Source organism: Pristiophorus japonicus, chromosome 8, assembly GCF_044704955.1.
Source record: "Pristiophorus japonicus isolate sPriJap1 chromosome 8, sPriJap1.hap1, whole genome shotgun sequence".
Classification (NCBI taxonomy): domain Eukaryota; kingdom Metazoa; phylum Chordata; class Chondrichthyes; family Pristiophoridae; genus Pristiophorus; species Pristiophorus japonicus.
In genome coordinates this window covers 16303149-16329406 of record NC_091984.1, presented here as the reverse complement: position 1 = coordinate 16329406, position 26258 = coordinate 16303149, and the positions used below count along the sequence as shown (strand labels likewise).

Sequence of the window (26258 nt, the reverse complement as noted above, 5' to 3'; positions counted from 1 at the left end):
CCAGTCAAAGAGCACAGGGTATTCCCCATATGAGCTCATGACTGGCCGGATCATGCGGACCCCCACCCATGTCCTAGCCCCGGTGCTCACAGAAGGTCAGCTCAGAGAGGTGAACCGGGACCGGTTTATCAGGAACCTGCTTGAACACCTCAAACAGATTCACTGGCAGGCTGCTAGTAACATGGGCAGACAGCTTCAGAGTGACCGATTGCTACTAGAACCCAGCAAACACCACGAATGGGAGATAGGGGACCAGATCATGGTGAGGAACTATGCTCGGGTCGGGGTTTTTGAAGCATTATATATGGGGCCATACAGCATTGTCGACAAGGCAAGCCCGATGATCTCTGCCATAAAGCTGCCCCGCCGTACTAAGTGGTTCCACATCAACCAGTGCAAGCTGTACAACCCAGGGTCAGCCAAGCACAGAGGGCAGCCGGGAGGGGTGAACCGTCCTCAGGACAGGGACCCTCCGTTGGCCGCCCCCGATGGTGGAGGGCCCACAGGGAATGTGGCAGGCTCAGAAACCGTGCCTATAGCGGTGGTGAACTGCACTACTGGAGTGGCTATCCCACCCATTGTTTGGGATTCGGATGCACCCCCAGTAACCCAAGCCCTGAGAAGGACCCTCCATACACCACGGCCAAAGATACCGTGGTCACCGGCATCTGAGCCTCAGCGATTCTACCCTAGGAGAAGGGCAGCCTGACAGGAAAGGCCGAAGGTCAGAAGTACAGAGGCCGCTCAGAGTAGGGACTATGCTCGGGTAGAGGTTTTTGAAGCATTATATATGGGGCCAGCGGTGAGGGTCTCACAGGAGCAGTAGCAACAAGCTGTCGCAGAGACAAGGGTCTCCAGCTCACCGGCTGCGGGGAAATCCTAGCATCCAGGCGGCTATCAAGCTGCACAAGGCATGGGCCCGACAGGGAGTAACCAGGTCACCCGGAGACGGGTGGCGGTTGTACATAGCTCTAATTTTTAGTTTAAGGCAGCTGACTGCACCGTTTTACAGTTTAAGTTTAGTTTAGAATTAAGGTTAATGTTGCAGTAATGTTTAGGTGATTGTTTGGAGTTTGTCTTGTGTGACAGGCAGCCTGAGAGCAGTTCTCAAGGGCAGGATCCGGACATTACCGGGTGATGGACAAACCTCAGGAGACCAATTGATGTTGTTTAATTTTAATCTATGTTTTTTCCTTCTGTAATGTGGTTGTACGTTGCCTACATGCTGGTGAATATAATGTAACTGAAATGAAATGTAACTGTGCTGAAATGCAATCATAGTGATTGAACCCCCTCCAAGCTGGGAGGGTGTGAATGTAAAATGTTTGTACCTGTAAAGGGAAAAGTGTGTATCTATGATGATGTTGCATAAGTGTAATGCATATTTTGGGTATTAGTTTAGTTAATTTACGGGGAAGGTTATCTCTTGGGAGTCAGGAACTTTGCTCACCTGGAAGATGATCCCATAAGTGGAATTTACCAATATTTCACAAAGATTCCTGGTACCTTTCCCCTGCAGAGGAGAAGAATCCCTTTCTGGACTTTTAAAATGGAAAGAAAAACTTCGGGACACAAATGAGTTTAAAGGGGCAGACGAGGCCTGCAGGGGATAAAAGGGGATGCATTCATGGAGACCGCCCCCCCCTCCACCCCAGTGTTTGGACTCATAGGAAAGGGAATTTAATTTGGAACTATCTACCAGAAAGTTTGAAATCCTAAAGTGCACATGGAAGAAACTACAAACTTTAATCGAATTTGGGATTTTTAAAAGGTGAATGTTGGGTCTGCAAGAAAAGGGGTGGGGTCAATCTCTAAAGGGCCAGTTTGGACATTGGAGCTAATCAAATTGTCTGGGAACTGTTTACACTCGAAACCTGTCCCTAGAAGACATTTACATTTTAACAATCGACCACGGAAGAAACATTATCCACCCCACCCAGAGGACCCAAATGCCACATACATATTCTAACACCTTTTCAACAGGCATAGAAATATCTGGCTCAGGCCAGACTATCACAATGGACAAGAGCTCATCAACTCAGAAAAGCCGACCAACGCCAGATTAAAACCACTTAATCAAGTTTCAGTTAGCTGGGCTGCAAAATTGAAACAAAGGGCTGGGCCAGATTTGGTGGGAGATAGGGAAGCCTTTTGGGGGTATATCTATTCCCAGTTTTACAAGGAAAAGAACACACAAACAGTCGGAGGTGGGGAGTGAAGAAATGGAGTAATGAAGAAAACTACAAGAAATCATCAAGGACCGACTGAGCACGAGGCCCATGAAATGGAAGGTTGTCAGCAACCAAATTGACAACCCGGGCCACCACAACCAGCGAAACGACCAACCGAAACCAACTCAGCAAAAACCGAAGAATCGAAATTAATTTCCACTCTACAATCTACTTCTGAACGACCAATGGGTGAGAAATTACCAAAAAGGACTAACTAAAACTATTCCTAACCAAAGAAAGGGGGTACTTACCCCATACATCCAAAACGCAACTTACCGCATCAACAGACTCACCTCAACTGAAGACTACGCAGTCCGAAGTCCTCTCCTCCGTCCGGGGTACAGCTCGCTGAGAAGGCCAAGTGCAGTGAACCCCGAAACCACAATTTACCGGCAACTGTCAAAAGGGATTGGTGAGCATAGCCCCTGAACCCCCAGAGCTATAACTTAGTTAGTTAGGGGAATTGGGAGGGGGAGGCTGGGATAACTTGTGTAAATGTATCGGCATTCTCCTCTTTACCCCAATTAGAGTTTAAGGTGTATTCTTTTCCCCACAGGCTGTATGTTGACAATTTATTCAATGTGTTGTACCCCTCAGTGTGTATTGGTATTACTATTCTGTATGTGTTATTAAAGGTTCCCCTTTTACTTCCTTGTAAACACAATAAAGCCATACCTGCTTCCCACCTTGAAACCGATTGTCTGTCCAAGTCTGTCACAGTCCCTTCACAATTCCAGTGTCTAGAACCAAGGGTGTGGGAGCGATTCGGAACCGCTCATATAAGGTCAGAAGGGAAAGCTGACCCCCCCCGAAAACCACCCCTTACAAGGAGCAGGGCGCCAGTGTTCAACGCCCCCGGTATCATCCTGATCTCAACATTTGTTTCGCGCTGACCCTGTAGCACCCCGTAGAAAACCCGCCAGCTCCGGCGGCAGCGACGGTGTTATTTTGGTTTCTTTTTGCAATTTATGTTTATTTGGGGTGAGTAATATATTGCAAGTGTTTTTTGTGACAATTTTTACTTTCCAAGGGAGGCCTCACTTCGGGCGCTACGAATCCGACTCTTTATCAATGGATATCAGTTGCTCACCAGGCCTAGTGCCCTAAGATAAGTGTGGAAAGCTTCGCTTAGCGCTCTGCTCCACTGCCGGGGCGCAGCTGCTGAATTTTGAGGCTGCTGACGCAAACCATTTCCCGGTGCTAAATATATCCCCTGCCCGACATTACCGCTTCTAACAACCCACCACCGAAAATCCATTGGCATGCAAGGAATCAGGAAGAAAAAAACATTTCGGCCCATCTGGCCAAACCTGTTATTTCCATGGAGTTTAATCTGTATAAAACTGCTGAGAAGCACCTTCTTACAACGAGCTTTCCTACCTTCGCAGTGTCGCACTCCATTGCCTGTGAAGCCCGCGTTGCAGTAGCAGCCGAGCTTCCCGCCCATCATTCTGCAGGTAGCATTCCTGTTGCACTCATTGCCATTGCAGTCTCTCTTACTGTCAGCACTGGAGCTTGACGACAGGGAGCACAGGTCCAGCAGACTGGACAGCCACACTGCAATTTGAAAGGTGAAAAAAATAATTAGATGAAGGGCACAAAAAGAGCTTGAACGGGTCCAAATCACTGGCTCTAAATGTGGAGTTAGAATCACTCCATGGATTCTTGAGACAACATAGATCACACATGAAAAGCTTGACTCTCAGTCGAATGGGAATTCTGTTTATGTCAGAATCATATAACAACACAGCACAACACAGCAATATAGCACAGCAGGAGGCCATTCGGCTCATCGTGTGTGCTGGCTCTTTAAAGGAGCTGTCCAATTAATCCCACTACCAATAGCCCTACAAATTGTTTCTTTTCAAGTATATATCTAATTCTCTTTTGAAAGTTACTATTGAATCTGCTTCCACCTCCTTTTCAGGCCATACATTCCAGATCAGAACAACTCACTGCATAAAAATATATCCTCCTCATCTCTTCTCTGGTTGTTCTTCCCACGCCATCTGACCGTCCCCCTCCCTCACAGCCGAAGCCTTTTGTCATGTTAGTTTGGCTCAGTTGGTGGCACTCTCACCTCTGGGCAACATCTCTCTGCAGTTCCAGTTCTACAGCAGGAATCTAGGCTGAGTGTAATCCTGAGAGAGTTCCCCATTGTTAGTGCTGCAATCTTTTAGATGAGGTGTTAAACTAAGATCCTGTTAGCCCAGTCTGATAGATATTAGTGATCTCATGCCACTGTGTGAGGAAGAATTACATTACATAGAGTTACATAGAAAATTCACAGCACAGAATTAGGCCAATCGGTCCAACTGGTCCGTGCTGGCATTTATGCTCCACACAAGCCTCCTCCCACCCTGCTTCATCTCACCCTATCAACATATCCTTTATTCCTCTCTCCTTCATGTACTTATCTGGCTTCCCCTTAAATACTTTTATGCTATTCGCTGCAACCACTCCTTGTGGTAGCAAGTTCCACATTCTAACCATCCTCTGGGTAAAGAAGTTTCTCCTGAATAGAGAATTTGAGTTTTTTTAAACTATTGTGAGATCGGTTATTTTTACCCTGCTGATGATGTGTTGCAATAGTAATCCTGCCTTTCTGGAAGGTTTTTCTGGACAGGCCACATACGCTGGCCAAAGCAGAACTGGAGTAACTCTTAGCTGGCTAAGCTTCCCTAAATGGCCAGAATTGGCATAGGTGGCTGGTTACGCCCCCCTTTGGCTGAAAAAAAAAACTGACCTTAAAAAAATCGTAACTAACTGAGTTACACTGGTGCAAATTGATTGGGGAAACTGTGGTTTTTCAACTTAAGCCAAAAAGAGCAGCCTGCTCCAAAAAAGACAACACAAATCACTGGGAAAAAGTGAGCCCATATGACAGGAACCGTAGGTTCACACATCCCTGTTAGATTTATTAGTAACTATCTTATCTTTATGTCCCTTAGTTTTCGACTCCCGACGAGTAGAAATGTCTTCTCTACATCTACCCTATCAAACCCCTTCATAATTTTGAACACTTCTTGAGAAAAGAGCCCCAGCCTGCTCAGTCTTTCCTGATAGTTATAACCTCTCAGTTCCAGTATCGTCCTTGTAAATCTGTTTTGCACCTTTGCTATTGCTGCTACATCTCTTTTGTAACATGGAGATCAGAACTGTGCACAGTTCTTTAAGTGCAGTCTAACCAAGATTCTATACAAGTTTAACAAGAGCAAGGAGTTCTCTAGTGTACTGGCTAACACTCTATCCCAAAATAACACCATCAGAAGAAAGCAGATTAACTGGTCATTAACATGTTGAGCTGTTGTAACCCTTCATCAGAACAGGTCATAGGAAGGGTTACAGATCTGAACTGTTAACATGTCTTTTCCCTTTACAGAGGCTGCCTGATTGCTGTGTATCTCCAGCACTTTCTCTTTTTATTTCAGTATTCCAGAATTTGCATTTTTTTCGTTTTTTAAAAGCCATCACATACCTGAGAGAGGTCTTTAAGATTATCAAAGGGTGTGATAGGACAGACGTAGAGAAGATGTTTCCAGTTGTGGGGAAGTCCAAAACTAGGGGCCATAAGTATAAAATAGTCACTAATAAATCCAAGAGGGAATTCAGGAGAAACTTCTTTACCCAGAGAATGGTTAGAATGTGGAGCTCACTACCACAAGGTGTAGTTGAGGTGAATAGCACAGATGCATTTAAGGGGAAACCACATAAACACAAGAGGGAGAAAGGAATAGAAGGATGTGCTGATGGGGTTAAGAGCATAAGAACATAAGAAATAGGAGCAGGAGTAGGTCATTTGGCCCCTCGAACCTGCTCCGCCATTCAGTAAGATCATGGCTGATTTTCTACCTCAACTCCACTTTCCTGCACTATCCCCATATCCCTTGATTCCTTTAATATCCAGAAATCTATCACTCTCTGTCTTAAATATACTCAACGATTAAGCCTCCACAGCCCTCAGGGGAAGAGAATTCCAAAGATTCACCACCCTCTGAGTGAAGAAGTTTCTCCTCATCTCGATTATAAATGGCTGACCCCTTATTCTGAGACTGTGACCCCTGGTTCTAGACTCCCCAGCCAGAGGCAACATCCTCCCTGCATCTACCCTGTCAAGCCCTGTAAGAATTTTGCATATCGTTGTTTGCAGCACACATCACCGATGCAGATAGTCCCGTTTACCCACATAACAGCAGTCAACGCACTCCTCAAGTAACTCATCACGTGAAACATATACAGATATTTCATGCAACATGATCAGGCGCTGCATGGATGTAAGAGTTGTTTTATTGCCCTACCTGGGGTGGCATCCTCAACTCATCCAATACCTGCACTCACCCTCTTCTACAGAGGTCAATGGAATATAAAATGGGGTGAGGTGTAAAAGGGGCAGCCAATCGAACCCCGTCAGTTCCACTGCCGGGTGGGTTCGGTTCAGATGGCACCGGACTTCCATAGATCAACCCCATTTGCTCATGACTTCCCTTAATCCCTTCGCTTTCCAGAAATAATTTCAATTATTTGTTGAGCCTATTCATACTGTCTGCTTCAATGCCCTTCCCCGCAAACTCATTCCAAAATTCTACTAGCCGTTCAGGGAACATTTTCAGTCTGTCTTCCCTTTTTATTCCTAGATTCATTTTTAACTCGACTCCGCTTGGGATTTGAACCCTTCACGACGCTGAACAAATGGTGGGGCAATCAGGGAGCTGATTTTTCCACTTCCCAGCTCAGGAGCACTGAAGCCGGTTGTAGAGTTCCAACGACTACACTCAGGACGGATCAAACGATGCAACCTGGGGCCCTGCTCAGCTACAAAACCTCTCTCCAACTGAGCCGTCAGCATAGAGACTATTTCAGAACTATCCCTGTCTTCAGTGTTCAAGCTTGTCTGCCTCCATTTTTTTTTGTCCATTCATCATCAGACAGCAACTGCTAGCTGTGAATTGGAGAGAACCCAGGAGACCTTCCCAGCCCAGAGGCTGCGATGTAGATTTAAGCGAGCGGATTAAAAGCACCGAGAGAAATTCAAGTCCCGCAATGAGGAAGACAGATGTACTTGGAAACCATGGAGAACACCCAATGTACAGGAACAGAAACATTTTATAAAAACAGGAAGAATGTCTAAACCAGCCAACTCCTTCTCCATAGATCAACCCACTTGCTCATGACTTCCCTTAATCCCTTCTCTTTCCAGAAATAATTTCAATTGTTTGTTACACCTATTCATACTGTCTGCTTCAATGCCCTTCCCCGCAAACTCATTCCAACATTCTATTAGCCTTTCAGGGAACATTTGCTCGATTCCACTTGGGATTTCAACCCTTTGCAATGCTGAATAATTTGCCTAGATCAGTCTCATGAATTTCCTTTCTAAGCTTGAAAATTTCAATTAGACGGGCTTGAAGTCTTTTTATTCCAAAGAGTTTCCCTCGTTACCATGTGTATGGAACAAAATATGTAAGAAAGAAAGAACTTGCATTTATACAGCACCGTTCAAGACCTCGGGATGTCTCAAAGCGCTTTACAGCCAATGAAGTAATTTTTGAAGTGCAGTCACTGTTGGAATGTAGGGGATGAGGTAACCAATTTCTGCACAGCAAGCTCCCATAAATCTGCAACGTGATGGTGACCAAATAATCTGCTTTAGTGTTGTTGACTAAGGGATAAATATGGGCCCGGTCACCGGGTAGAACTCTCCTGCTCTCCTTTGAAATAGTGCCGCGGGATCTTTTACGGCAACCTGAGATGCCAGACGGAGCCTCGGTATAACGTCTCAGCCGAAAGATGGAACTTCCGATAGCGTAGCACTCCCATAGCACTGTACTGCAGTGTCAGCCTAGTTTATGTGATCAAGTCTCTTGGTTAGGGCTTGAACCCACTACCTTTCAACTCAGAGGGGAGAGTGCTTTGGGACATTCGGAGTGGTGAACGGCACTATACAAATGCAACTTCTTTGTTCCTGAGAAGAGGTGTTTGTCATGTATCTTACATTATTATATATAACTGTATCCTAACATGCTATACATGACTGTAATAAGATATGACCTGCAACCACCAGCATACCTTACCACCAGGGGTGCACTTGCAAGAGACAGGTATATAAGGGCAGGTCTCAGGCAAGTGCAGCATTCCAGAGATGTGAAATAAAGGTGCAGGTCCAGAGTGACCTTGACTTCACTACATGCCTCGTGTGAATCTGTACTGAGGGGACAAGACTTTATAGTGGCGACGAGTTACGGGATTACAGAATCCACAGAATGGCGAACAGCGGATCAGATGAAAAGTACAATGCGGGAGACAATTGGGAGGACTTTATAGAAAGGCTCCAGCAAAGCTTTGTAACCAAAGACTGGTTAGGCGACGATAAGGCAGACAAGAAAAGAGCCCATCTCTTGACCAGCTGTGGCTCGAAAACATACGCTTTAATGAAGGATCTGTTGGCACCTGAGAAACCAGCAAGCAAGTCGTTTGAAGAATTGAGCACACTGGTAAGAGACCACCTGAAGCCAGCGAGCAGCCTACACATGGCCAGACACAGGTTCTACAACTACAGACGCTGTGTGGGCCAGAGCATACCCGACTTTGTGGCGGAACTTCGGAGGTTGGCTAGTTTATGTGAGTTCTCCGATGAACTGAGGAGAGAAATGCTGAGAGACTTTTTCATTGAAGGAATAGGCCACGCAGGCATATTCCGAAAGCTCATAGAGACCAAGAACCTGACCTTAGAGGCAGCAGCACTGGTTGCACAGACATTCTTGGTAGGGGAAGAAGAAACGAGGTTGATTTACAATGTAGGTACGACAACTAATGAAATATCGGAACAAGAAGTTCACAGCACTAAACAAGCTGCTACCCCCACACACAGACAAAACCGGGAGAACAGGCTCTCGACAGCAGGCAGAAGCCATCAAGGGCCACAGCAACGGCCGTTCACACCTCATCAACCCACAATGTGAGCAATCAACTACAAACTGAGAGAAGCTCAAGAGAGATCAGCCAGACGCAGCTCATTCTTTGGGAACACTTTGAACAATGGAACAGGTCTGTGCTGGAGGTGTGGGGGTGGGCACTCGTCAAGGGGATGTCGATTTCAGCAGGCTGTTTGCAGAAATTGTGAATATACAGGGCATTTGTCCCGCATGTGCAAAAAAACAGCAGCTCGGCTGGTATACGAATCGGATGGGTCGGAAAGTGGACCAGAAGATGGTGGGGACAGTACCCGGGACACCGATGTACAGCGGGTCAACACGATCAATGGCCGCTGCTCCTACAACAGGACGCCTCCTACAATGATGAGGGCCCCACTCAACGGGATATCTGTCAACATGGAGCTGGATACGGGAGAAAGTCAATCTCTTATGGGCGCTCAACAATTTGAACAACTGTGGCCGCATAAAAGGGACAGACCAAAACTCACAAGGGTCGACACCAAACTAAGGACCTATACCAAAGAAATCGTACCAGTCCTCGGCAGCGCCATGCTCTCTGTCACACACAAAGGGATAGTGAACCAACTTCCCCTGTGGATTGTTCCCGGAGACCCCCAGCACTGCTGGGGAGAAGCTGGCTGGAAAAACTAAACTGGAAATGGGATGATGTCCATGCCATGTCATTAGAGGAATGGACCTCCTGCTCAACAGTTATAAAGCGATTTGAACATCTCTTTCAGCCAGGTGTGGGCACTTTCAAAGGGGCCAAAGTCAAAATCTACATCACACAGGATGCTAGACCGGTCCATCACAAGGCCAGAGCTGTACCCTATGTGATGAGGGAAAGGATTGAACATGAACTAGACAGGTTTCTGCGGGAAGGCATTATATCACCTGTGGAATTTAGCGACTGGGCAAGTCCCATCGTCCCAGTCATGAAGCCTGATGGATCCGTACGAATCTGTGGGGACTACAAATCTACCATAAACAGAGTCTCCTTACAGGACCAGTACCCGCTGCCCCGACGGAGGACTTATTTGCCACATTGGCTGGAGGTAAACTTTTCTCAAAATTAGACCTCACATCTGCGTATATGACGCAAGAATTGACCGAGGAATCCAAGCTACTCACCACCATCAATACACATCGAGGCCTTTTCATGTACAATCGATGCACATTCGGCATCAGGTCGGCAGCTGCCATATTCCAGCGCAACATGGAGAGTCTGCTCAAGTCCATCCCGGGGACGGTTGTATTTTAAGACGACATACTTATCACGGGCAGGGACACCGACTCCCATCTCCGTAATTTGGAGGAAGTACTAAAGCGGTTGGATCGGGTAGACCTACGAGTCAAGAAATCCAAGTGCCTGCTTCTCGCACCCGAGGTTGAATTTTTGGGCAGAAGGATTGCCGCTGATGGAATCCGCCCAACAGAGTCCAAAACAGAAGCAATTCGCCTGGCACCCAGGCCCCGGAATGTCTCAGAACTGCGTGCCTTTCTTGGGCTACTCAATTACTTTGGGAACTTTATACAGAACTTAAGCATGCTGCTGGAGCCTCTCCACGTGCTACTCAGGAAGGGGTGCGATTGGTTTTGGGGAGACGCCCAGGAACGCGCCTTCAATAAGGCACGCAACCATCTGTGTTCCAACAGTGTTTTGACTTTCTTTGACCCAGGTAAAAAGCTAGTTCTCACATGCGATGCGTCAGCATATGGGGTCGGGTGCGTTTGCAACATGTCAATAGTGCGGGCAAATTACAACCCATAGCTTATGCCTCCAGGTCACTTTCGCGGGCGGAGCGCGGGTACGGAATGGTAGAGAAGGAGGCGCTCGTGTGGTGTACGGTGTCAAAAAGATGCACCAATACCTTTTCGGGGCCAAGTTCTTGTTAGAAACCGACCACAAGCCCCTCACGTCCCTCCTATCTGAGAGCAAGGCAATAAACGGCAACGCCTTGGCGCGAATTCAACGGTGGGCACTCATGCTGGCGTTCTACGACAATACCATAAGGCATAGACCAGGCACAGACAACTGTGCCGACGCACTCAGCAGGCTACCCCTGGCAACCACGGAAGGGTCTGACGAACAGGACTGTGAGATAGTCATGGCAATCAATGCCTTTGAGTCCACAGGTTCACCCATGACGGCTCGCCAAATCAGAGCCTGGACGGCCAGCGACCCCACGTTATCCTTAGTAAAAAGATGTGTCCTAACTGGTGACTGGGCAGAGGCTCGCGATGCCTGCCCCGAGGAATTAAAACCCTTTCACAGGCGCATGCATGAGCTATCACTATAAGCAGACTGCCTGATATGGGGCAGCCGAGTAGTCATGCCTCTGCGAGGCAGAAAGGCATTTGTCCGGGAGCTCCACCGCGAGCACCCGGGGATCATTCTCATGAAGGCCATAGCCAGATCCCACGTCTGGTGGCCTGGAGCTCTGCGTCCGAAGGTGCACCATTTGTGCCCAACTCAGCAATGCCCCCAGGGAGGCTCCACTGAGCCCCTGGTCCTGGCCTACCAAACCGTGGTCGCGGGTGCATGTAGACTATGCGGGCCCATTCATGGGCAAAATGTTCCTCGTAGTTGTCGATGTATTTTCAAAGTGGATCGAATGCACCATTTTAAACTCGAGCACAACCTCCACCACTGTGGAGAGCCTCGCAACCATGTTTGCAACGCACGGAATCCCTGACATATTTGTCAGTGACAATGGTCCGTGCTTCACCAGTGCAGAATTCCAAGACTTTATAATTGACCACGGCATAAATCACGTCAAGACGGCACCGTTCAAGCTGGCCTCCAACAGCCAGGTGGAGAGATTAGTGCAAATCATTAAACAAGGCATGCTTAAAATCCAAGGTCCCACGCTGCAGAGTCGCCTATCGAGACTGCTGCTGGCATACAGATCTCGCCCGCACTCACTGACTGGGATCCCCCCGCGCAACTGTTGATGAAAAGGACTTTAAAAACAAGGCTCTCATTAATCCTCCCAGACATGCACGAAATCGTTGAGGCAAAGCGCCGTAAGCTGACTGAGTACCATGACAGAAATTCGAGGGGGAGATGGAATGAGATAGAGGACAAAGTGTTTGTACCAAACTATGGCAGGAGTCCCAAATGGCTTGCAGGGACAGTAACGGGCAAGGATGGAAACAGGCTACTGGTAGTACAAATGGACAATGGCAAAACCTGCCGGAGGCATGTATACCAAGTCAAAAGCAGATTTACCAACAACACTGCGGAACCAGAGGCAGACTACAATGTGGAACTCGCACCACACCTGTTGGACAGACAGAGGGAACAACCTGAGGAAAGGGCAATCCCAACAGACAGCCCAGGCGAGTCAACAACAATCACACCAATCGAAACAGACAGCCCAGGCGAGATACCAGCAACCACCCCCAAAAAAAACCAAACACCAAGGCAAACAACTGAACCTCAACTCAGACACTCCACGCGAGACTGTAGACCACCTGAGAGACTGAACCTATAAAGAAAATAAGACCTTGGGGGAGGGTGATGTCATGTATCTTACATTATTATATATAACTGTATCCTAACATGCTTTACATGACTGTAATAAGATGTGACCTGTAACCACCAGCATACCTTATCACCAGGGGTGCACTTGCAAGAGACAGGTATATAAGGACAGGGCTCAGGCAAGTGCAGCATTCCAGAGCTGTGAAATAATGGTGCAGGTCCAGAGTGACCTTGACTTCACTACATGCCTCGTGTGAATCTGTACTGAGGGGACAGAACTTTACAGTGTTAACTTAGTTTAAGTAAGTGGGCTAATGTTCGCGTTTAAATAGGGAGAGGAATAGTCTGTTCCTGATTACTTTCAATTAAGTCAATTTTTCTGCGGCTCCTTTGATGAGGTGGGACTAGCTATGCATCAGAACTTGATTGTATTACAGGAGTCATGATGAAACTGCTGTAAAGTAGAATTTCCACGGGGCTCTACTGGCCAAATCCTCAGTAGAAGATTGGCAGAACCCTCATTTCTCCGTGTCCCCGCCATTCCTCGGCCTTAGTGACAGCGTGGGCTCAGTGGGCCCTCTGTGGAAAGCTGACCTTGTGAACTTTGGCTAGAGCGGTATGGTAGTTCAGGAGTTCATGTACCGAGGAGTGGCAGAATGGCGGTTGGTGCACATCGATTGTCCTTGGAGCCCTGAGTTGTAGGATAAGGATCTGTGCATCACAAAGTGAGAGGGCGAGGACCGCTTATCACACAGTAGTGCAGCAGGAGTCTGTTTCCTTGGGTTAGTAGAGGGTCCATATACCCCAGGTACACCTCGCACAGATCAATAGGATGAGAGTCCGTAAGCAGAAAGAGCTTGCATTGAGGCAGCACCTTACCCTAACATGCTTTTCATCAGCTGTGGCTCAGTGGGTAGCACCCTTGTCTCTGAGTCACAAAGGTTGTGTGTTCAAGTCCTACTCCAGAGACTTGAGCACAAAAATCAATGCTGACGCTAAGGAAGTGGTGCACTGTTGGGTGTGTCATCTTTCAGATGAGACATTAAACCGAAGGCATGTCTGTCCTCTCAGGTGGACATAAAAGATCTAATTTTGAAGACAAGCAGGGGAGTTCTCCCCAGTGTCCTAGCCAACAATTATCCCGCATTCAACATCACTAACACAGAATATCTGGTCATTATTGCATTGCTTTTGTGGGAGCTTGCTGTGCTCAAATTGGTTGCCGTGTTTCCTCACTTACAACAGTGACTTCAAAAGTACGTAATTGGCTGTGAAACACTTTGGGACTTCTGGTGGTCGTGAAAGGTGCCATATAGATGCATTTCTTTCTTTCTATTAATTACTTTTTTTGAAGTGTAGTCACTGCTGTAATGTAGGAAACACAGCAGCCAATTTGCACACAGTAAGGTCCCACAAATATCAACAAGATAATGATCAGATAATCTGTTTTTTGGTGATGTTGGTTGAGGAATAATATTGGCCAGGACATCTCATTTGAAAGGCGCCATCTCTGACAGTGCAGCGCTCCCACAGTACTGCACCGATCAGATAAAAGTAGCAAATAAAGTAACAATGCACGCATTAACATCTGGGGTATAATCGCGTAGTGGTTATGTTACTGGTATCCTGAGGCCTCGAGTAATGATCTGAAGACAAGAGTTCAAATTCCACCATGGCAACTGAGGAATTTAAATTCAGTTAATTAAATAACTTTGGAATAAAGGCTACTATTAGTAATGGTGACCATAAAAACCCATCTGGTTCATTAATGTTCTTTCGGGAAGGAAATCTGTGTCCTAACCTGGGCTGGTCTATATGTAATGCCAGACCCATGTGGGGTTTACTCTTAATTGCCCTCTGAAATGGCCTAGCAAGAGCAATTAGGGATTGGCAATAAATGCTGACTTTGCCAGCGACGCCCACATCCCGTGAGTGAATAATGAAAAACAATTCACATAATGCCTTTTATCACACCCGAAATACTCAAAGTGCTTCACACAATGAAATGCTTTTGAAATGCATTAACTGCAGATATGTAGGCAAAATATTGTAACTGTAGATATGATAAACCCACGGTTACATTACCTTATTGTTTGATATTTAAATCTAGCAGTCTTCATTGGTGCCCTCATGGAAGTTAGTGTCATCAGGGAGGGAAGCTTTTAATCACTATGTGCTGGTGACATTGTAAACATGACGGGAGGATTTCCTGCTATCCTGTTTTCCAGCAAAACTGTAAACCCATGCTTCCAGAATTTCTTCAAGTCCTTCCTAAGAAAGATAGTCACACAGCACAGAAGGGGGCCATTCGACTCATCGTGCCCGTGCCTGCTCTTTGAAACAGCTATCCAATTATTCCCTGCTCTTTTCCTATAGCCCGACAATTATCCCTTACCTTATATATATCCAATTCCATTTTGAAAGTTACCAATGAATCTGCTTTCTGGCAGTGCCTTCCAGATCATAACAACTCGCTGCGTAGAAAAAAATCTCCTCAGCTCCCACTGGCTCTTTTGCCAATTACCTTAAAGCTGTGTCCTCTGTTTACCGACACCCCTGCCAGTGGAAAACAATTTCTTCCTATTTACTTTATCAAAACCCCTCATGATTTTGAACAGCACTATTACACTTCCCTTTAACCTTCTCTGCTCTAAGGATAACATTTCCAGCTACTTAAAACAGTGAATGTAGAAAACCTTCCCACTGTTTATAATGCCGCTATCACGTAGCGGTCAGTGGAGATCTCCCCTCCTCATGCTTTCTTTCGAGTTTAACACATCAGTGGAATGTCAAAACAGCTTGAAATAACAGCGTGCTGTTAACTACCATATAAAATTCATAACAGAATCCATTGTTAAAAGAAATAATTGCCCTGCGGACGTTTTCATCGACTCTTTCCACCAGAGTTAATCGCAGCGAATGGACAATAACGACAGTTAACCAAACTATGACAAAGTTTTAAGAACCGCCATTAACAACAACAACAACTTGCATTTATATAGCGCCTTTAACGTAGTAAAATGTCGCAAGGCGATTCAAAGGAGCGTTATCAGACAAATTTTGACACCGAGCCACATAAGGAGATATTAGGACAGACTTGGTCAAAGAGGTAGGTTCTAAGGAGCATCTTCAAGGACGAAAGAGAGGTAGAGAGGTGGAGAGGTTTAGGGAGGGAATTCCAGAGCTCAGAGCCCAGGCAGCTGAAGGCAGAATGGACAACAGTGGAGCAATTAAAATATATACAACATATAATGTCCCTTTATAACTTTATCCAGCATGTATCTGTGTGTCAAACACAGGAGCAGAACTCTCCTCTTGCATCTACCTTTCCTCACAATTCGTTCTCCTAAAAACAGCACTGCTCATTAAGAACAGTTGCCAGGAACTTTTTATAAAGAAACATTTTCTGTTTGCGCACTTACCGCACAGTAAAATGAATTTCATGGAGCCTATAGTCTGCGACCCGCCCGGTGATCAGAGTTGGGATGTTGAGGCACAGTTCTCTTGCTCCGAGGCAGTGAATTTCCTGACAAACTTCTTTCCTGTCTTTGACCGAAGGCTCTGAGATCATCACGTCCTGCCCAGAGTCTGCAATCCCCAAAAACCAGAACGGATTAAGGGACCTTTGTTCTCACCCAACGCTTTTGATAATAGTTACAACGCGTGAGGGAAAATAAAAGCAGCCATTAGAATTGAAAAGAAATGGAGATAGCATTTTAAAAAACGATAAGTAAAATGTTATATATGACGAAGCATCACAACCGTTAGAAATTGATGTCTGCAGCAATCAACTGCCCGAGGCAAGATTTACGTCAAATGTTTACTATAAGCATTGACACACTCCGAGGGAACCCCTGTAAATACTGACACACTCCTGGGTTCCCCTGTGAATATTGACACACTTCTGGCGACCCCCCGTAAATATTGACAGATTCCTGGGGACCCCGTGCAAATATTGATACATTAGTAGGGGAACCCATAAATATTCACACATTCCTGGGGACCCCCTGTAAATATTGACACATACCTGGGGAACCCTTGTAAATATTGACACATTCCTGGGGACCCCCTTAAATATTGACATATTCCAATCCCCCTATAAATATTGACACACTCCTGGGGACCCCCTGTAAATATTGATACATTCCTAGGGACTCCCTTAAATATTGACACATTTCAATCCCCCTGTAAATATTGACACATTCCTGGGGATCCCCTGTAAATATTGATACACTCCTGAGGACCCCTTGTAAATATTGATACACTCCTGGGGACCCCTTGTAAATATTAATGCACTTCTCAGGATCACCCTGTAAATATTGGCCCAGAATTTCCTGTAACATAGAGATCTGAGCAGATCAAAGTAACTGCCCCATCTCCAACCTCCCTTTCCTCTCCAAAGCCCATTAGCATGTTGCCCCCAGGAGTGTGTCACTATTGCAAATCTGTGACCAACCTTCCTGCAAATTCATGTTTGAATCCTTCCAATCGGGTTTCTGCCCCTGCCAAGGGCACTGATAAGGGCACTGAATCGGCCCTTATCAAAATCACAAAGAACATCCAATATGACTGTTACTGAAGTAAGCTATCCCTCCCAAGCCTTTGTGACCTGTCTGTAGTCTTTGACATGGATGACCACACCTTCCTCATCCTACATCCTCTCCTCCGTTGTCCAGCCGTGTTGGACTGCCTTCGCCTGGTTTCATTCTTAACTATCTAGTTGTAGCCAGGGAATCTCCTGCAATGGTTCATCTCCCTGCTCCTGCATCGTTTCCTCTGGAGGTTCCCGAGGATCTATCCTTGGCCCCCCTCTTAGTTCCCATCTACACGTCGACCTCTGTCACAAACTCCATTCTCTAGCCACTATCTGAGGTTGAACTTGACGGTTTGCAACCTCAGCATTCTATTTGACCCTTTGCTGAGTTTCCGACCCCATACCCTCTCCATCACCGACCGCCTACTTCCACCTCCGTAATATCGCTCGCTTCTGCCCCTGCACAGCACATCTACTGCTGAAACTCTCATCCTTTACCTCTAGATTCGACTATTCCAATGGTCTTCTGGCCGGCCTCCCATCTTGCACCCTCCGTAAACTTGAGCTCATTTAAAACTCCGCTGTTCGTATCCTAACTTGCAACAAGTCCCGTTCACCTGTTACCCATGTGTTCACTAGCCGACATTGGCTTCCGATCCGGCAGTGCCTTGATTTTAAAATTCTCATCCTTGTGTCCAAATCCCTCCAAGGTCCTGGGGACTCCCTGTAAATATTAACACACACCTGGAGTGCCAATACAAATATTAGGCTAAAAATGAAAGGGGTCAAATATCCTCTGACCCACTCTTCCACTGACCTCCACACTGAATCCCAAAGGAGTATCAGGGTCACAAAGTGGGATCAGCCATTTTATATATTTATGGCTGGTACCCGTTCTAGTATGGATGCAACTTGTGCAACGACTGGAGAGTGGGTAGCTGGATGGGGTGCTGGCAAAGAGCTCAGGGTGGGGGCGGGTGCAAGCCACTGCCACCGAAAGCCTTTCTGAGTCGGCCAATTTTGCTGATCCAAGCAATAGTCTTAAGGGATATCCCAACTCGGATTTAGGTCCAGGTCTTAATATGAGCCTCATTTCCGGCAATCCACGGACGTGGACCACTGGTAACATGTTAGCATCCAGATTGCTTGGCACATAGAGGAGGCAGGAAATCCGGGGAGGAGGGGACTGCCGTACCACTGGCTCCACCCTCTTCTGATATCATGTGGAGCAGATGGAACTTCTCTTCCAAGGGAAGACGCGGCTGCTCTGTGTCCCCACCCAATTTTCTACCCCTTCCGTTAGCCATTTTACACTGGGAGGGTGCACCAGGCCTCAAGGCAAAGTTGGGTCACTGTTGCTTCACCTGACCTTCCTTAACCCACTGCTTTGACGAAATAATAACACGAAGAATGAGGAGGATCAAGGGCACTTGGCACAGTGTTTGGAGAATCCCTCCCTTCCCTTGTTCTGTGCAATGAAACATATTTTCTTTAATTCGGTGAATGGTTAATTTCGATCACCTGAGGGACCGGAGAGAAATTTTCCAGATTTTTGTTTTTCTAATTGGCCTGGGTTTTTATCTGTTTCTTCCCCCTCTCCCAGGGAATTATACGACACTGCATGAATGAATTTTTTAAGACAAATTAGACACTCTCAGTGGGCTTGCTTTATTACACTTATGAATAAGTTGTCCCTATGTAGTGAGAGACGTACTTGCTCAAAACTCTCGTTATTTATGTCAACTCAACATTGAGTATTCATTAAATCTTTGATTTTGTTTCGCTTGATTCCTTCTTGCAACCTAACAAAAGAGGCAACTGGGATATTTTTAGCTTTCGTTGAAATGAAATGATTAGAAAATGTGCCACAAATCATACTGCACTTCCTCCGCTGTTTGTAATCTGTATTTTACCAGAGGGATTTTGATTGTTTTGGTAAGTACCACCCTAACTATAATAATTTACAGATTCTGGCACACAGTGGATGTGGTTTGGAGATGACAGTAACACACTGTGCTGTGAAATACTTTCGCTTTATGTCTTTGACCGGTGTAACATGGGACAGAGAGCAGCTTGACTGACATTTTTACGTATCTCTGGGGCCGCATTTCTTTATTCCGATGCTTTTTTGGTCACAAATGACCAACAAAACTAGAGTAAAAGTAGAAAACTGTTTCTTCTCGCGAAGGCCGCAAGGATGAGAGGGATGCCCCATCTAGCTCGTGCTGCCATGGCAACCTACAGCCCATGACTGTGCCCTTGAGTTTTTAACCTGGCTATTCTGGTGCTTTCGGGGCGGTGAGCCAGTATATTGAGAGCAGGGTGGCAGGAAACTTGGACTGAACAAATGTCTTCTGACGTCACACTCCTTTTTGGATAAATTTAGATGCTGAGTGGGAGGGAGCGGAGGCTGGGGGTTTGGGGGGGGGGAGGGTGTGTAAGGGGTGCTTTGCCTGCATACCTTCCCCTCTGTCTGAATGTTACTTTTGAAGATGTGACTGGCAGTGCCACCTCCTGAATGGTAAGTGGTTTAACCTCAGTAGTGGGGAAGTTTTTAGAAAGAGTAATCAGGGACAAAATTACCAGTCACTTGGATAGATGTGGATTAATTAAGGAAAACCAGCATGGATTTGTTAAAGGCAAATCATGTTTAACCAACTTGATCAAGTTTTTTGATAACGTAATGGATGAGGGCAATGCGGTTGACGTGGTGTGCATGGATTTCCAAAAGGCATTCAACAAAGTGTCACATAATAGGCTTAGCAGAAAAGTTGAGGCCCGTGGAATAAAATGGACAGTGGCAGCATGGATTCGGAATTGGCTAAGTGACAGGAAACAGAGTAGTGGTGAGCGGTTGTTTTTCAGACTGGAGGAAGGTATACAGTGGTGTTCCCCAGGGGTCGGTTCTCGGACCACTGCTTTTCCTGATGTATATTAATGATTTGGACATGGGTGTACAGGGCACAATTTCAAAGTTTGCAGATGACACAAAACTTGGAAGTATAGTGAACAGTGAGGAGGATAGTGATAGACTTCAGGAAGACACAGACAGGCTGGTGAAATGGGCAGACACATGACGGATGAAATTTAACGCAGAAATTTGTGTGAAGTAATACATTTTGGTAGAAAGAATGAGAAGAGGCCATATAAACTAAAGGGTACAATCCTGAAGCGGGTGCATGAACAGAGAGACCTGGGGATATATGCACAAATCGCTAAAGCTGGTAGGGCAGGTTGAGAAAGCAGTTAAAAAGGATTATGGGATCCTGGGCTTCATAAATAGAGGTATAGAAATTATGATGAACCTGCATAAAATACTGGTTCGGCCCCAAATGGAGTATTGTGTCCAATTTTGGGCATTACACTTTAGGAAGGCTGTGAAGGCCTTAGAAAGGGTGCAGAAAAGATTTACGAGAATGATTCCAGGAATGAGGGACTTCAGTTCTGTGGATAGACTGGAGAAGCTGGGGTTGTTCTCCTTAGAGCAGAGAAGATTTGAGAGGCGATTTGATAGAGGTGTTCAAAAACATGAGGGTTCTGGACAGAGTAAATAGAGAGAAACTGTTCCCATTGGTGGAAGGGTCGAGAACCAGAGGACACAGATTTATGGTGATTGGCAAAAGAACAAAAGGCGAAAAAAAAAATGTACACAGCGAGTGGTTAGGCTCTGGAATGCACTGCCTGAAAGGGTGGTGGAGGCAGACTTAATCATGGCTTTCAAATGGGAGTTGGATAAATACCTGAAGGAAAATAAATTACAGGGCTGTGGGGAAAAGACAGGGGAGCGGGACTAGCTGAGAACCAGCACAGGCTTGACGGGCCTAATGGCTTTCTTCCATGCTGCATCCATTCTATGATTCTATGATTGTAAGTAAGCCGTGAAGCAGGAACATTTGCTATAAAAGGTCAAATGTGGTCCCCACATTTCGATTCAATCGATCAAAGAGGGAGTACAAGGGAAGAAAATTGGTGGCCTTTCGATTTTGGCCAGTATCGCTCCCCTCGCCTCCCCCCGCCCCTCCCCCCCCGCCCCTCCCCCCCGCCCCCCCGCCACCGAACTAATCGGAGCAGCAAGTTGCTGAAATCTCGTTCTTGTGGTGCGTGTGCCTTCAGTAGCGCTAGTACTGGGGCGAGCAGCCGCCATTAATATTTAATTGGCCTATCCCTGGGATTAGGCACAGGGTCAAGGTGAGGTCAGACAGGTGGGCGGATCCATCTCTGCCGCAATTCCGGTGACACATCCAGTCGATCGAGGTTTTGTCGATATTAAGTTACGCCTGCGAATGCTGCTAAGAGAAAAGGTAAAGAGACAGGATTGTTTTGGAGGACGGGATGGGATAAAAATCTGTAGCAAAGAATTGGTTGGAGAAACTGGGTGGTTCAGTGGGTTAGAAGACACTGGGCTTTCTACCTCTGCCACCCGGGGTCATTGCCAGACCAGGCTGAGGGGACACAAATCTCCTCTGTCTGCTGTCTGGCTGCTCTGGAGCTAATTAGTTGGTGGGAAGTTGCTGAGTGCGTGGGATCTAGTCAGCCTTGTCCAGTTAGACATGTTGTGAAAGCTAAGGCCTGGAACAATAATACAAGCCTGAAGAAGAGGAAATTTAGGAGCCATGCAAAAGCCTTAGGGAGCATTAATTGGGAAACTATATATAAAAATAGAACAAGAAGAAAAATGGAATTAACTTAAGGCTATTTTGAGGGTCAAGGAAAGGAAGTATGTTCCGTTTAGAAAGGTGGTAAGATAAGGGCGTTAGAAGAAAACTAAAGAAGAAAGAAATGAGGAAACAAAAATTAAGGAAAATTGGAATTTATACAAGAGGCTGTTGAAGATAACTAAAAAAAAAATCAGGGAAAGTAGAAGAGTAGCCGAGAGACAAATCGCAGAGGGCAGTGAGAGCCCAAGGATTTTTATGATGATGTAAATAGTAGAAGGAGTGTCAAAGAGCACAGCCATTAAGGGCTGTATAATTAGCTGGAACCATCCTCGATGTCCAAGATATTGCAGAAGTTTTAAATGTATTCTTCATATCAGTCTTCACAAAGGAGGAATGTAGCTAAACCTTAGATGTAGGGATTGTGATTAAGAAGCGAGCGTGAAGAGGTCAGGCGCAGGCAGCGGAAGGAGTGTGCGGCAAACCAGTCCCAACTATCCCCCACATCCCCCCACGAATGTCTGTCCCATCTGTGACAGGGTCTGTGGCTCTCGCATTGGACTGTTCAGCCACCAAAGAACTCACTTTAGGAGTGGAAGCAAATTTTCCTCGATTCCAAGGGACTGCCTATGATGATGATGACATGTAATGGATGGTAAAGCAAATGTTATGTACCAACTTTAAGGGTTGTATGTGTACAAAGTTCCTGGGCCAGGTGGATACACTAGCTCCATGTACCTCAGTGCATCCCATTTAAAATCCTTGTCCTTGTCTTTAAATCTCTTGATGACAATCTCTTGGCCTTGAAGGGAGTGCAACGTAGGTTTGCCAGAATGATACCCGGACACCAAGAGTTAAATTACGAAGAGAGATTGCACAAATTAGGGTTGTATTCCCTAGAATTTAGACGGTTAAGGGGTGATCTGATCGAAGTTTTCAGGATGTTAAAGGGAACAGATAGGGTAGGTAGAGAGAAACTATTTCCGCTGATTGGGGATTCTAGGACTAGGGGACATAGTCTAAAAATTAGAGACAGGCAGGAGTGAAATTAGGAAATACTTCTACACACAGGTGGAAGTTTGGAACTCACTTCCGCAAACGACAATTGATGCTAGGTCAGTTGTTAATTTTAAATTGGAGATTGATAGCTTTTTGTTAACCAAAGGTATTAAGGGATATTAAGGGGTATTAAGGGCCAAAGGCGGGTATGTGGAGTTAGGTCACAGATCAGCCATGATCTCATTGAATGGCGGAACAGGCTCGAGGGGCTGAATGACCTACTCCTGTTCCTTTGTTCCTGTGTTGCACATTGTACGTTGTACTTCTGCAACCTTCTCCAACCACATACCCCTCCTGCATTTGGTACTCCAGCCTCCGGTGTACACCCTCAGGCCTCCTCTATTTGCTCTGCCATTGACGGCTGAGCTTGTAGTTCCCTAGGCTCTACTCTCTGGGACTCTCACCCTAAATCTCTCCACTTCCCTTCTTTTCCATCACCTTTTAAAAACCTCCTCAAAACCCACCTGTTTGACCTCGCCATCAGTGACCTCCCCTAAGTTCTCCTCTATGGCTTGACATCTGTCCCTCCCCTTTATTATTCCTTTGTGAAGCATTTGGGCCATTTTATATAAATGCTGGTTGTCTTTGTTCTCGAACTCTCAATGAAGTGAAAGAAAAATTTAGCGATGCTCTGGTTGGCATAATGTGTGAGAACATCCACGGAAACAAGAATAGTATCTGCGGATGGAGAATAGGATTCCAATTTTCAAAAAAGGTTATACGGCATAAATAAATAAGATCCAAACACATTTTGGGGAAATTGCTTGATGGCATTATCTGAGATGCAATCAATGATCAGCTAAGTAGAACAGATATTATAAGATGCAACATGGTTTTAAAAGTGATAGGTCCTGAATAATAAACTTACTAGAATTATTTGAAGAAATAATTTAACCATTTGATGAGGGTTTTCCAGTAGATACAATTTACTTGGAATTTCAGAAGACATTGAACAAAGGTCCTCGTGTGAGACTGTTAAAGGAGTATAATGTTCCTGGAATGGATTATAGATTATCCAGATTAATTGACAGTTGGCTTCAAAATTACATAGGATTACATAGAATATACAGCACAGAAACTGGCCATTCAGCCCAACCAGTCCATGCCAGCGTTTATGCTTCACTCGAGCCGCCTTCCATGTTTCATCATCTATCCACAATACCCTCTATTCCCTTCTCCCTCATAGCTTAAACCAGCCTCATCCTTAAATGCATCAAAGCCTCCCCTAAAATACAAAATGGAAACAGTAGAAAATGCGCTGCCTGGGAATCAATAGTCAAGATCACCCGTAGCGATTTATCTCGACTATCAGGTTTCACTAAGCGAAGGATGCGTGGTAGAAGATCTGCCCAGTGGGCCATTAAGATAGCTTTGGGACCCTATGTACATCGTAGGACCCAGACTCACATGTGTTCACAAACCCTCTGCCCGATTTAACTGCCCATGGCCATATTAACGCCATTAACATGGCCATGGGACAATGAAGGAGCAGTAAGTGTATAGTTTGGATTTATAACTCATTTCGCCCAGTTTCCATCAGTCAGAAAGAGTTAAAATTCCCTCTTATAAGGCTGGCATTTATTGCCCATCCTTTGTTGCCCTTGAGAAGCCCTCTTCTTGAACTGTTACAGTCTGTTTGGTGAAGGTGCTCCCACAATTATGTTAGGTAGGGAGTTCCAGAATTTTGATACAGCGATAGCGAAGGAATAGTAATATATGTTCAAGTCAGGATGGTGAGTGACTTGGAGGGGTACTTGGAGGTGGTGATGTTCCCATGAACCTACTGCCCTTGTCCTTCTAAGTAATGGAGATCGTGGATTTGGGAGGTGCTGCCGAAGAAACCTTAGCGAGTTGCTGCAGTGCATCCTGTTCACATTGCAGCTATGGTGCGCCATTGTTGGAGGGAGTGAAGGTTTACAGTGGTGGATGAGATGCCGATCAAGTGGACTGCTTTATCCTGGATGGTGTACAGCTTCTCGAGTGTTGTTGGATTTATACCCACCCAGGCAAGTGGAGAGTATTCCATCACACTCCTGACTTTTGCCTTGGTGGCGGTGATTTGGGAAGGTAAGTCACTCACCGCAGAATACCCAGCCTCTGACCTGCTCCCATAGCTATGGCATTTATGTAGCTGGTCCAATTGAGATTCAGATGAATGTTGACCTCCAGGATACTGATAGTGAAGTACTCGATAATGTAATGCCATTGAATGTCAAAGGGAGGTGGTTAGACTCTTGTTGAAGATGGCCATTGCCTGTCACTTGTGTGGCACGAATGTTAGTTGCCACTTATCAGCAGTTAGTTGCCACTTATCAAGCCTGAATGTTGCCCAGGTTTTGTTGCATGTGGGCACGGACTGCTTCATTATCTAAGCAATCATCAGTAAACAGCTCCACTTCTGACCTTATGATAGAGGGAAGGTCATCAATGAAGTAGCTAAAGGTAGTTGGGCCTGAGAAACTCCTGCAGCGATGTCCTGGGACTGAGCTGATTGGGCCCCGCACAGCTACAACCCTCTTCCTTTGTGCTCTATGGGCTGGACTTTCCACTTCACATCGCTGGCCTAGTGCCCATATATCGCCCAAAGTGGCCTGCTATCGCCCATTTTGACTCAAAAGTGGAAAGTTGGGCTGACACATCTCCAAGACTGTAGTATCGCCCATTTTAGGCAGCAAAGTGGAAAGTCGAGCTCATTGTTCATAGGTTTATATATAACCTTCAGGCCTGTTGACCAAGGGCCGTGTGGCTTTTTATCAGCCAGCGTGGACATGATGGGCCGAAATGGCCTCCTTCTGCACTGTAAATTTCTATGTTTCTATGCACCACGTCCGATTTTCCTTTCTGTTGTAGTCTATAGAAGGGCACGGGATGGGCAGACAATGGGCATGGAATGGCCCCTTGTACACTATTGCCCAAAGTCAAAATGACCCTCACCAAATAAATGCAAGTTCTTATTTCCTTCAATCAAACGGGGGGAGTAACTGAAAACACCAAGCACACCTGCTGTCGGCTTTCCTTCCCCGTATTTGCCTGAGCTTCCCGACAGTTTTGTGCTTGTTGAAATTGTTGCTGAGTTTAAGTTTCTCAGCCTCTGTGTTCGCTGCTGCCAGTGATGGACAGGGTAAGTAACTGAGAGACCTGGGTCAGAAGTCATTCATTTAAAACACATCACAGAACAACATGGTGGGGTGTTGGGCGGGCGGTGCTAAATATAATTCCACACTGCAACAACCAAGTTTGATTCCATCTACAATAAACAGTGTGGAGAAAAGAAAAAATCAATGCAAGACCAAATCAACGGCGGGAAAGATCACTTGATTAAATATGATTTAGTTCTGAGGCAACTTTCAAGTCTCACAA

The 26258-nt window shown here is 45.9% G+C and overlaps 1 protein-coding gene across 1 annotated transcript in view; it reads right to left on the bottom strand.

The window, feature by feature from the left end:
- Positions 1 to 16159, bottom strand: part of adgrl4 (adhesion G protein-coupled receptor L4) — a 159301-nt gene extending 143142 nt beyond the window's left edge. The window contains exons 1-2 of the mRNA XM_070886523.1: positions 16073 to 16159; positions 3612 to 3788 (exon numbers count right to left, since the gene is read on the bottom strand). Of these exons, the coding sequence (XP_070742624.1) occupies positions 3612 to 3788; positions 16073 to 16094 (199 nt within the window). The 5' untranslated portion in view covers positions 16095 to 16159. The remainder of the gene's footprint in view (positions 1 to 3611; positions 3789 to 16072) is intronic.
- Between the last annotated feature and the right edge of the window lie 10099 nt (positions 16160 to 26258).